Here is an 11,915-nt window from a genome sequence, read left to right as displayed (position 1 = left end):
ACTGAAACATACCCTAAAAAATTACTAGACAACTCAGTAACAACATTGGTAGATCATGTTGATATCTACATGCTGGTTTTATGCCTTGTTAATAAATATATGGGTGGCCTATAGTATAAGCCTTATAGAATTATATTTCTTCCTTTTTTGTTGTGTCTTCTAATAAAACAGGGTATGTTTTTTCCTGCAAAATAACAAAAAGAAAGTGTGTCTTCATTTTCCTGGAGGAAAAAAACCCCACATCAAGTTAGGGATTTTACCTATTGACTGATTTAAATTATATTTGAGAGCTCAAAGGTCTTTATGAAGAATGTGAAGGGTCATTTCAGGTGTCGGATTGTGGCTGAGAAACTCATTTTAGGAAGGAGATTTAGGAATCAACATATTACTGTGGAAGCTATTACGTGTTGTGTTTTAATATACCCTGAAAAATGATTTTGTAGAATAAAACCTTAGATCTTAATTCAGGTTCCGTATGGTCAGGATTACAGAGGAGATAGTGTGATATTTCTCTGTGATATCAGGTAGATCTGTGCACCTTCCCTTGTCAAACGTCGCGTGCTTGTGCTGTGCACTCCTGCACTGGCCTCCTGCAGTGTAACCCAGTATGAGGCACCAAATGTTTGGACACCAAGATAATACAGCTCTGGAAATGCCACAGATTACAAAAGAGCGTTCTGCAACAAATAGGATTATTTCTGCACTAGCTCGTGATCTCTGTAGCATCCTTTGCTTCACACAGGCTGTGTAACCCTGACACTGTGGTGATACGTTGTGCTGTGCTCCTGCAAATGTTTATCATCTGCAGTCCTTCCAGTAAATTGCAGCAAACTGCACCACGCCAGAGCATATGAATTTGAATTATAATATCTGCAACCTTTTCATCAGTAAATGCAGCTTTATAAGTAAAAAAAATAATTAATAATGGTTCATGGCTGTTCTATATGCAGTCTTTGCATTCCAATGTTTATATAGGCAATACCTGGTCAATATAGCCCAATGGAATTACTGTTGTGATTGAAATGTCTTGTCAGATATAATAATGCCAAAGACTTGCTGAGAGAAAAGCTGACATGTAGAAGCGGTACCACTCTCACCTGTACTTCAGAGTTCAATTAAGACTTTGGTCCATTTTTATATTGTGCATGTACGTAAGACAAGAACATTGATACCATATAGAGCCTTATTTGGAAACAGTTTATATTGTCTTTAAAGCAATGATCAGGCAGATGCTCAGAATGCAGTGCTTAAGGTCCAAGTCAGCTAGATTTTTTCTAGTCAGAGCAGGTCAGTCTGAATGATCTTATTTCCATCTCTAAACAAGCCAATTATTTTGCAAACTCCTTGAATTGTGATACCTGAATTACCTGGAAAGGCTGTGACAGAAGTTTGGAACTGAGCTAAATGATCATTGTTACTGCATTTTCCCACAGAAGTTTTGCACGTGCCGATGAGCCTACCGTTCTCTGTGGTTCCCTCGCCCTTCCTGAACATTCAGCATGTTATCAAGCTGCTTGGGATGCACTCTGGCATCAACGCTATGTATGCGTGCCTTATGTATGTAAAGTGTGCTTAAAAGGCAGAGTTCCTCCAAGGTCCTGCCCAGGTGGGATTAATCCAAGTGACTCAATACTTCAAATCCTATCTTTACAGGAGAGGAAATTCGCCTTTTGGTTAGGTTATGGAAGAGAAATATTTTATCCTTGATCACTCCTACAGGACAAGTTTACCCTTTGTATAAGGGTAGGTTTGCAGTGTGACAGTGGGTTTCCACAATAGAAATGCAGCCCTGACAAATAACCCCTTTATACAGATGATGCAGCTTCTTTGTAGCTACAACTTGGTAACTTCTAGATAGAAAAATACCACGTGAGAGCCAAGCCTGAGTGAAAACAAATAGGACTCTCTGTGAAGCTGAGCCAGCTGCACTATCACGCCTTTCTTGGTCACTGAGAATGGCCAGGAGTTGTCCTGCTAGCTTGCTTTTATTTCTTTGCCTGGGCCTTCTGCTTATGTCTCTTAAATTGCACATTTGCAACTGCAGGCAGAGAAATTTGCAACATCTCTGTAGTGACCTGCCTTGACTACACCATGAGTAAAACACTGCTGAACTTCCCGTCACTTCAACTACCCATCAGCTCTAAACACAGCAACTACCTTCTTTCTTTCAGGCAATTTATATCTCATTGGATAGGTTGGCTTCTACAAACAGCTTGAACTGTCTCTGTTATTCTCAACTCTATGAAGTAAAAGTTTCTTTTTAAAAAAAACAAAAACTGTTGAGCTTTTTAAAGAAAAAAATGCAAACCACCACATTTTTCCAAAATAGGGAATTGGCATTTTCAGTTCTCTGTTCTCTCCTCATCTCTTTGTTTAGACAGCTGTTAATCATAGAATACGCGAGGCTGGAAAGGGACCTCTGGGAGACTGCCTTGTCCAACTCCTGTTGGACAGGACTGTAACATTAGGGTCAGCTTTCCTCCCGCCCCCTCATTCTCCCCCAAAAGTGAGCTACAATGGCAAAACTCTTCAGTTCTGGCACAACACTTCCACTTCTGTTATATTTGTTAGTTTTTATACTCAAAGGATAAATTACAGCTGTACAACACTACAAAATACCAAGTACTAGCACAAACACAGAGGCACTTTTGTTCCGTACCATAACCAATTTCAGAGAGGGGTCAGATCCCTCTTCTCTTAGAGGCAGCAGGGTTGGTCCCTAGCAGAGCCTTACCAAGGGCTTCCCTGGTAAAGTCTTTCTGACTTATTTTCCTTTTACCCTAAGCTTGGACAACTGCACATGGCAGCCCTGAGCCTGGATCCAAGCACACAGAAGGAGAAAAACCTGCTTGTTGAGATCCTCACCAGCTTAATACTACAGGAGCCATCACGGCAGCTAAGGCCGAGGGTGAGGCTGCTGACACATACAGCAGCAGCAGTGCTCGGAAGGGGCTGCCGAGTAAAGCGAGCGCCGGTACTAAAACTTACTTTGAGAAATCATTAGCTGGGGATATTGGAGTATCACATGGATAAATCTCGTCACAGGGACAGGGTTAGGCTGGGGTGCTCTTAGCCCAGGGCAGCAGGGTCCCTCTTCACTAGATTCGCTGCTGGCAAGTCTGGTCAGCAACTCCGTATGTTAGAAGGGTGCTGCTAAGTACTTGGTTGTATTTTAGGCTGGGAAAAGCTCATAATTTTCTTGGGGAAACCCTTCTATGGCATCGCTGTTGCTTTTTCTGTGATGATGCTCTAAATGGTTCTAATTCCATGTTCGACTAATGTTTGCAGCAAAACTCAGCATAGACAAGACTGCTGAAGAGGTTAATTATGAACCTTTCTTTCTAATATAATTATTAATTAATGTTTGACAGGCTAAGGTTTAAAAAAAGGAAAAGAAGAGAACGTGATGAAGAAAACAAAAAGCATTGGTTTCTTGTATCACAGGAAAATCTTGGTAACTCAGAAAATAACTCCTAGTGGAAAATTCTAGACTTCCTAACTTCTCTTTTTCCCCATTATTCTGCTCGTGACCTGTAGTATAGATGTGAAACCGTTGACAAATGACTTCTCAGAAGGAACTGATCCAGAGTAACCGAGGAAGAGAGTTGTTTTTGAAGGTCTCATATAATCATGCAACTTTTACAGCCAGACAACAACAGAGGGCAATAGATCTCTACGAAACGTCACTGTCTTCAGAAAGGTTTCCATTTGATGACACTGATGGCAATTTTGGCAGCTCTTTTTACTGCCTCACAGGGATCATTCAGACACTGCTGAAATGTATCTGTATGATCTAGCAGTGTCTTGCGGCCCTCTGGTAGCTCAGCCAGCATGGTGAGGGTTTTGATTGCACTCAGACGGGCTTTGCTGGTTTCCTCAGCAACCAACTTCAGTAAAGGTGGAATGGCTTCAGCACCTAGGGCTGAGAATCTCCCTGTAGAGAAATAAACTGTCTTTGAGATGTGTTATTACATATAATCAACGTGCTTTTGAACTGCTGCTTTCTATTCCCTGCCCAGCTACAGCTCTGAGCGCCCCAGAGGGTGCAGTGCAAAGAGGTAGGATATGCTTTTCTTTTGAAGACCAAGGCTTGCTGCCAGCTATTTATTTTTAAGAAAATAGATCTTTTTAGTTAACTTTATCTGCCTTACACATTATTATTTAATTTGCAACAAATTATCTAAGATACATGAGGTACCAAATTATAAGATAAACTGGGTTTTTTGAATGTGGGGATTTAGATGCCCTTAAGAACATCCTCGATTCTATTATTTTTAAAGACACTTCAAACACTGAGATCCAGGCCTGTGTTGTCTTTAGAAGTCAGGGGGACAGTTGCAGAGGAGGACTGAAACACAACTGCTGTTATTGAGTTTTTAACGTCTAGTCATTCATCACACTGAAAATTCAGCAGTTAGTGTTTTCAGTGTCATGTAAGTTACTTGGGAGAGCGACAGACCTTATTAATACACATTCTTTTCCCAGTGAGAAGTGAGAGAGAAACTGCCTCTAACCTCAAAAAGAGTTCCCAGAAGTCAGTGTGCCCCTGTTGAGGACTGGTCATTCAGAGTGTGTGTATTTCTGTGTGGTCTGGACGTGAATGGGAAATGTTTCCCTCTGGAGGGAAATGATGCAGGCGGGGTAGATGAATAACTTGTTGACCTACTTCAGGTGAGTGATGTGAAATATACTGTCTCCCCCTTGACACTGTCAGGGAGCAACAGTAGTGGCTTGAGACAGTTATAAAGAAATGTCCCCATCTTACAGTTTCTTGAAGAGCTTTAACACTATCAGAAACTGAGGATTTGTGGGGGCAAAAGTTTTGTTACCGCATTGCCTTAGAACAGGATTTTCAGAAAGTATCCTAACCTAACTGCCTCTCTTACCCGCAGGTTTAACAGTAGCGAACATCAGTGCTCCTGTTGCACTAGCTTGGACTTCAGGATCTGTATCTTCCAGCAGGCTCACCAGCACAGGAATAATCTCTTCGCATACCACGCTTTTTCCCTCTGGATGAGTACTGTGCAGAAAAGATGGCTAAGTTGCTTTCATGTGTCTGCTAACCATGCAGCTACCCACAGCTTCTCCCCATGCCTGGACGCCTGCAGCCTTCCTTCATTTCATGACAACAGTGCTGACACAGTCCTCTCTGTTCTCTTTGGAGTCACAATGTTCTGACTGTTAGACAGATGGCAAGCACCACTGTCCAGCCACAAAGGAAAGAAAGGGGATGTCTGTTTGTGCCTCGTGTCTATTAAATCTCCTTGCTGGTACAATGCTGATGATATCATATTAACCTATGTGTGAGGACTTAACAACTTTTTTTAGGTGATGTTTGGATTTTTTTTTACTTTCTGTGGTATACTGGAGATTGATGGGCAGCAGCATGTAACAGGATGTAGGATTAAGTGTGCTGGTGGTCTGTTGAACCCTATACAGATTTTAAAACCTGCTAAATTAGGGGTCTGCAATTAGTTCTTCTCCCAGGTCAATTTTCTCTCTTTCTAGCCTCTCTAACAAGGGGAGTATTTAACATGGCCCAGCCTACTGCAGGGACCTAGAATGTAGCTGATGTCCGTACTCTAATTGCATTTCTGCTTTCTTTCTATGACTTATGTTATCTATACTCTCCTTCTTTTCCCATATGACCTCGCTTTATTATAGGACATGAGGAAATGTTTTGTGCTAATAGGTAAGTAAACTGCATGATCTGCAGACCTTCTTGAACTAGACATCTGTTGAGCACTGTTATTACATTTTGTGATTGCAGGACAGTGGACTTAAGCTGTTCCTTTCATCCAGTGTTTGATACACAAATTTAATATAAAGATTGCTTTTTCTGATTCATCACTGACGTATGCAGCAGCCTGTGTCAGAAAACTATTTCTGTCCTCAATCACACTGAAAATTTCCCAGGACCTTTTAATTTTTTGAGAGGCAGCAGTTGTCCAAAAAAATGAGGGAGCTTCTCCCTACCTGCAATAGTGGTCATAATCTTGTTTTTGCACGATTTCTTATGCAATAATTTTTTCTCAGCAGTGCTGTACCAGGAACAAATCCTGATTTCACTGCCAATACCAGAGACAAATAGAAGGAATGACATTTCCTGATCAACATCTTCTTGAGTGGTTTATAGCAGTTACAATTTTTAGAAGTCTTCTACCTATGTGTGTGTTCAGGCTGATATTGCTTTACATGTGAAATGTGACAGCTTCAATGTGTAGTGGAACAGAACTGTAAACTAATGACATTGATTTACTCCTGAAATGAGTATTTTCTTGGGCTTAAGTATTATAGACAGATCTCTACCTAATTTCTGACAGGACGCAAGCTGCTTTGCTTCTGATGGCTGCTGATGAGTGTGTGAGCTTTTCCTTCAGGATAGTGATGGCACTAGTTGCCAGAGCTTCAGAAGCCTCCACATGCAGACAGTTGGAGAGTGTATCAAGGATTAGCTCCTGGATTTCATCAGACTCAGTCTTCAGTTTGAATACAAGTAAGGGAATCAAACCGGCATGTAGTATGCCAACAGCCCCTACAGGAGGAGACAGAGAAGGAACATGGGTGAGATGCGAGGGCATTTACTATTTCTACCTGTACTTTGAATTTCTTAATATGACCAAAATACATATGGTAACTCATTTCCTCATACAGATGCAGGATTGAGAGATGGAAACTACTACAACATTACTCTGTTCATAAATGCTATCTTAGCATTGCTTCCTTGGGAAGCTTCCCCAACAGTCCTCTAAAGACATCATCCCAGGTAATAACCGAAATGGCGATTGCCCCGATGTTCCCAGTTTTCCCCACTATAATATTTCTCCCAAAATTATCCTTGCTAAAAAAATATAGGAAATATATCTAAAAGTCACTTTATATCCAGTCTTTCTAACTGTTCTCAACATGAACAGATGCTAAGAGAGGCTGACATGTGAGCCTTTAGAGTTAATACTTTGATTCTCCACTGTGCTTTCTGTGAAGGAAATAAAGATTTTGCAAACTGTCTGCACACATTTCTTTGTAGTAGTTCTGTCATGGGGAAAACTTGAATTTTGAGCTTTCCAGCAGTCATTATTCTTGCACTATCTCCTAAAGGAAATAGAATCAAAGGTAGAAAGATCGTCATTTGCCCTGCAAGTGATGTCTTTGCTATGAGCAAGTGTTTGATTTGTACCATTTCTTACACTTTACTAAGTTAATACTGAAACAGCAATGCCATGGGAAAGCAGAAAGCAGAACGTACTGTCCACGAGTAACTATGTGAAAACAAAATTATCCAGCTGTCTTGTTGCTAAGACTGATTCTTTGGTTGCTAAGAGAAATGTGGCTCCTTTCAAAGTGATTCATATATATGCTTAGATAAGGAAGTTTTGTGGATAAGAGTCATCAAGGTATTTTCAAATGAATCTCCACAGGGATAAAAGGACAAGTGGGAAAGAGATTTTAATGGCCCTTGGTAGCGCACAGGAGAAATCCCTCAACTTGACAACCAGATCAAAACCATGATTCTAATCTAGAGGTTATTGTGTTGTACATATTTCTGAGTTTTTTTCGTGAGGCTGACATGGAGTAACTTCTTATGTTACTAACTTATTAGGATCCACTTTACTAATGCAAATGCAAAGAAACGCTTATGGGTGATGTTATTACAGCTTTTATTACCTGTACTACATTTGGAGGTCAGTTGCTGTGAGAATTCAAATAAATAATAAGGAAAAACAGATTGAGACAATTCACCCTTGAAGGCTAACAGCATTTTGAAAGCAAAGATTTCTCCTTGTGCCAGAAAGGCGAAGCAGGAAAAGAGGGGGAAAAAAAGTTACCTTTGAAGCTGTGGCTTCTTAGTAAAGAAAAAACAACAGCCCAACCATACAAATATGTCCTTTGGAGGAACAAAAAGCTTGCTATAGCTTTCTATCTCTCTCATGCTGGTAGATGTATTTTTTTCCTTCTGAACAGATTTTCATTACTATTTTTTGTACTTGCTTTCAAATACTTAATAGCCATTTTTTAACCCATCATCTTCACTTCCATTTTTAGTTTCCAGCAACTCCCTCTTTTTCAGGATTTCCTTGCTAACTTACTGCTTGATCGCTTTATTATCTTATTGCCAGTAAGTACTATAAGCATTCAGGTTTCCTTTCTTTGTGTCTGTGTCTTTCACTTATCTTCTAATATGTTCAACCAATGTATTCAACTAGACAGGACTGCTTTCATTGGCCCTTGAGTTTATTCCTTCCAGTTAATGTTTATTGAATTTCTTTGACTCAGTCATCCCTCATTCATTGCGTTTGCACTTCGTGTCTTCCTTTGGTGCTAGCCTTTACAATTGCGCTGCAGTCCTGAGTGCAAAATACACAACACAGCCACTTTGTGTCTTTCTGTTTCATAAGCTGGCAAGATAATGTACAGAGCATTGTCTAGGATAGCTTTTATTTTGTGGAGTCATTAAGTAGCATTTATTCTATGGTTAGAAAAACCTGTGTAGTGGGTGCTTATTTTGTATTAACATCTCAGGATGTTTTAATTTTTTTTTTTTAAATATGTTTTATTTTACCAGGCCAGGTCTCTGTTAGCAGGAGCTTTCTTATCTACTGATTTTGTCAAGCTGTCCTATCTGAAAAGCTATCGTGCTAATAAAGGGAGCTTCCCAGATATAAATATAGAAACAAAGATTAATTGTTTGACCTTGTCAAAAGTCTCAATGTGGTGAAGAGAAAGAGGGTGGAGAGGAAAGGCCATCAAACAACAACAAAACGGGACTACCTAACCTTGAGACTGAAATTTCCAGGTGGAAATTCGTCATGGTTTTCCCAAGGGAACCAAAGGGTGAAAGGTCTAGGGAGGTAAAAGGGAAAAGGGAGGAGACAGAATCAGTGGGAAGTTGTTTGAGAGTTACTTGTAAACTGGAGCAGTCTCAGATCCTTGCATCTTACTTGAGCCATCAATAGGAGGGAAGGTAAGCTGGTGTTTCTAGTAGTCCTATACTGAAAAATACAGCAGCATACTTTGGATCTAGACTTTTCATTAAAATACTGCCCTTTCAAAGGTGATTTATGTACTTCAGAGAGTGTTCTAGACCCTGGGCATAGTGCAGTAGTAGGAAAAATGTTTTCAAAATGCAAATAGTTGCATTTGCAGCTGCATAGTTAATATCATTATTGATCTGTTTTTCTGAGAACTTGTAATCTTCCCTTGGGCTGCTTTATATCTCAGCACTCATCTCTTCCTTCTCATAACCCTCTGGCCACTCTCATCCTCCCTTTCCTGACTCTTTCTCAAATAGGCCCAAAGAGGAGTTGTCATTTATTCTATTCTCTCAGTATGGCTGCAGGGCATGTAAACAAATTAAATTTTGTAGCAGACAAAAGGAGTCATTTATAGTACATAACAGTGGTGGTTTGTTTTGGTTTTCAATTACATAAATCAATTAAATCACATTACAATTCCTTTTCCTTACAGATGTCGGTTTCCAACTCAAAGCCATTTGAATGTTTGTTTTGGTATGGAGCATGTGCCTCAAGCATGGCCACGAAGTGAGGTACAGTGTAGTATAACATAGTAAAATAATATGTAAACACAGATTCTATATAATATGAATGTTTTGTTAACACCTCAGATGTCTCTCTGTGAAGTTCACACAACTATTTGAGATGCTTAGTAACAGCATATCTATTTAGGAAGGGGCACACAAGGAAAAGAGGAGCAGACGCAGACACAATCAGAGGGAAAAATGCTGCCTAGCATCATGGTGTGCTACCAACACATCCAGTACAGAGCAGCTGTGAAATCCCAGCGTGGGAGCTCACTAACTGTGAATAGCCAAATGATCCTGACAAAATTTCTAGACCTAGCAGCTTTCTTGCTAGCACTGCAATAGATTAGCACCATTTCAGAGGTAACAAAGTGTTTATCAAACTGATGAGTGCTAGCATCTATTATATGCATTTAAAAATGCAGTGCTCGTATAAGGTTTCCTTTCTGAGTTGACAAGATGACTGCAGAAGATCCTTCCCCGGCACACATTCCTTAGTAACTCCTTGCTCACTACTGTTTAAATTGGGGAAAAAAAAATTTGTTCTTTAGACTCACTGAGAAGGTTTCTGAGTCACCAATCACAAGAGCACAATTTGAGAACCCCATAGCAGCTAATTTAACATTAAGATTCAGCATTTTGAATCTCAGTGCTTCCAGCATTAAGGCTGTGTCAGAGAGTAGATTAAATATACTGCTATAAAACTGGGCTGAAATTTCTTTCTGGTAAGTTTGGGGCAGGACGTAGACCACGTTAAATGGTCTATACCCTGTCAGCTTTATCAAGTCCTCTAACTGAAGAGGAAAATTCTGCTGACATCTTTGAAAGACAGAATATTTTTTTCTTCTTTGCAACAATACATCTCTGTCTTTCAATGATAATTTAACAGGAATAAACGGTAGTGTCCCAAAGGATGTCTATGCTAGAGACAAAGAGCATCTCTTATCTTAAAGGACTGAGAGGTGGAAAGTCTCTGTTTAAAGGAACTGAAGAGCTACTGGGATATTAAAAGAATTCAGGAAAACACTGCAAACACTGGTATCAGACTAGAAATCTTAAACAACTCTATTTCAAACCATTTCAAATCTGTGCATAAATGCTAAATGCATTTATCTTATGATAACCCTAGGGATTTACCAGGTATAAAATCACAACCTCAAGAGTGGTGTCTGTCATATCCTCACTAAAAATACAGTAGCTATAAACTTTATAAAAGCATTATGGGATCTGCTTTTGAAGCCACTGAGAATTTTTCCAGTACTGAGGATTTTGGGATGTTATCTGAATGAAAGACATAACAGAAATTAAGGTTATGAAAATATTAAAAGTCAGCAGTACACTGGAGAAACACACAATGTGGCTGCCTCTGGGGATCCTTTAAAAATCAAAAATGTTTCCAGCATTAACAAGGAACAGGAAAGATTGTTTTAATAAACAAGATGTTCCTAATCCTCAGTAAAGACTGAGACTCCTACATATCTTGATTTTGTTTATAGAAACTTCGCTTTAGCATGTGTGCCATTGTAATATCAAAGCCCCTCTGAAAATAATTAACTAGAGAAACTACATCTGATATATCTGCATTAGCTTCTCTAGTATAATTTAGAAACGCAAGAAACAGATTAATTTAAAAAAAACCCCAATGTCATTTTGGTAGTAAATAAGACTGCCTGTGACCCTCTGCTTGAAAGCAATGGGTCTATCTGTCTAAATCATTTATGCCCTATGAAAAGAGTAGTATTTAAAAAACTTAAATATTCTGGGCTGCAGAATATCTTTTATCATAGCATCTCTAGCAACTCTGGGGATGAATTAGAGTAGACCTGTGTTTCACATAGAGTCAGTTTCCAACATGAAAAATAAATTTTGGGTTCTGTTTTTGTACAAGAATTATCTGCAGTGTAAGATCAATAATTGACCAAGACAAGTACCTTAGTTCTCATTGATGTCAGTGTCAGATCCTTTAGTGTAAAATCACCAAAAACATTATAGTGGAAATAATGGAATATGCTCTCTGTTGTAGTAGTGCGTAATCTATGAACTGTGGATTGATGGTCGTTCATATGGCATCGGAAGATAGTCTCCAAAATGAAAGCAATTTTTCCTTCTTTTAATGTATGAATACAGTTTTATTATCATATACAAGAAAGGAAACAATCAAAATGAAGGTGAAATAGAAGTAATGTTAGCTTATAAATTTTTTCTTGGCTGTAATTGTTGATAGTCTGCTTGCACATTGAAGTATAAGCACTGATATCTTTTGCAATGTTTTTATTTTGCCCTTCAGAATTCTAGCTGCTTGCACCTCCCATGTAATGAATATTCTTTACATTTTCTCAATTTGTAACTTAATGTATAGGTGTACTCACGATCATCC

General features: G+C 39.2%; 1 protein-coding gene across 1 annotated transcript in view; it reads right to left on the bottom strand.

The window, feature by feature from the left end:
- Positions 1 to 1,616: 1,616 nt before the first annotated feature.
- Positions 1,617 to 11,915, bottom strand: part of RSPH14 (radial spoke head 14 homolog) — a 94,087-nt gene continuing 83,788 nt past the window's right edge. The window contains exons 4-6 of the mRNA XM_005233249.2: positions 6,310 to 6,535; positions 4,887 to 5,020; positions 1,617 to 3,934 (exon numbers count right to left, since the gene is read on the bottom strand). Of these exons, the coding sequence (XP_005233306.1) occupies positions 3,693 to 3,934; positions 4,887 to 5,020; positions 6,310 to 6,535 (602 nt within the window). The 3' untranslated portion in view covers positions 1,617 to 3,692. The remainder of the gene's footprint in view (positions 3,935 to 4,886; positions 5,021 to 6,309; positions 6,536 to 11,915) is intronic.

This window comes from Falco peregrinus, chromosome 2 (genome assembly GCF_023634155.1).
Source record: "Falco peregrinus isolate bFalPer1 chromosome 2, bFalPer1.pri, whole genome shotgun sequence".
NCBI classification, from domain to species: Eukaryota; Metazoa; Chordata; class Aves; order Falconiformes; family Falconidae; genus Falco; species Falco peregrinus.
The sequence above is the reverse complement of the archived record's forward strand: the minus strand, read 5'-3'. Positions and strand labels throughout refer to the sequence as shown.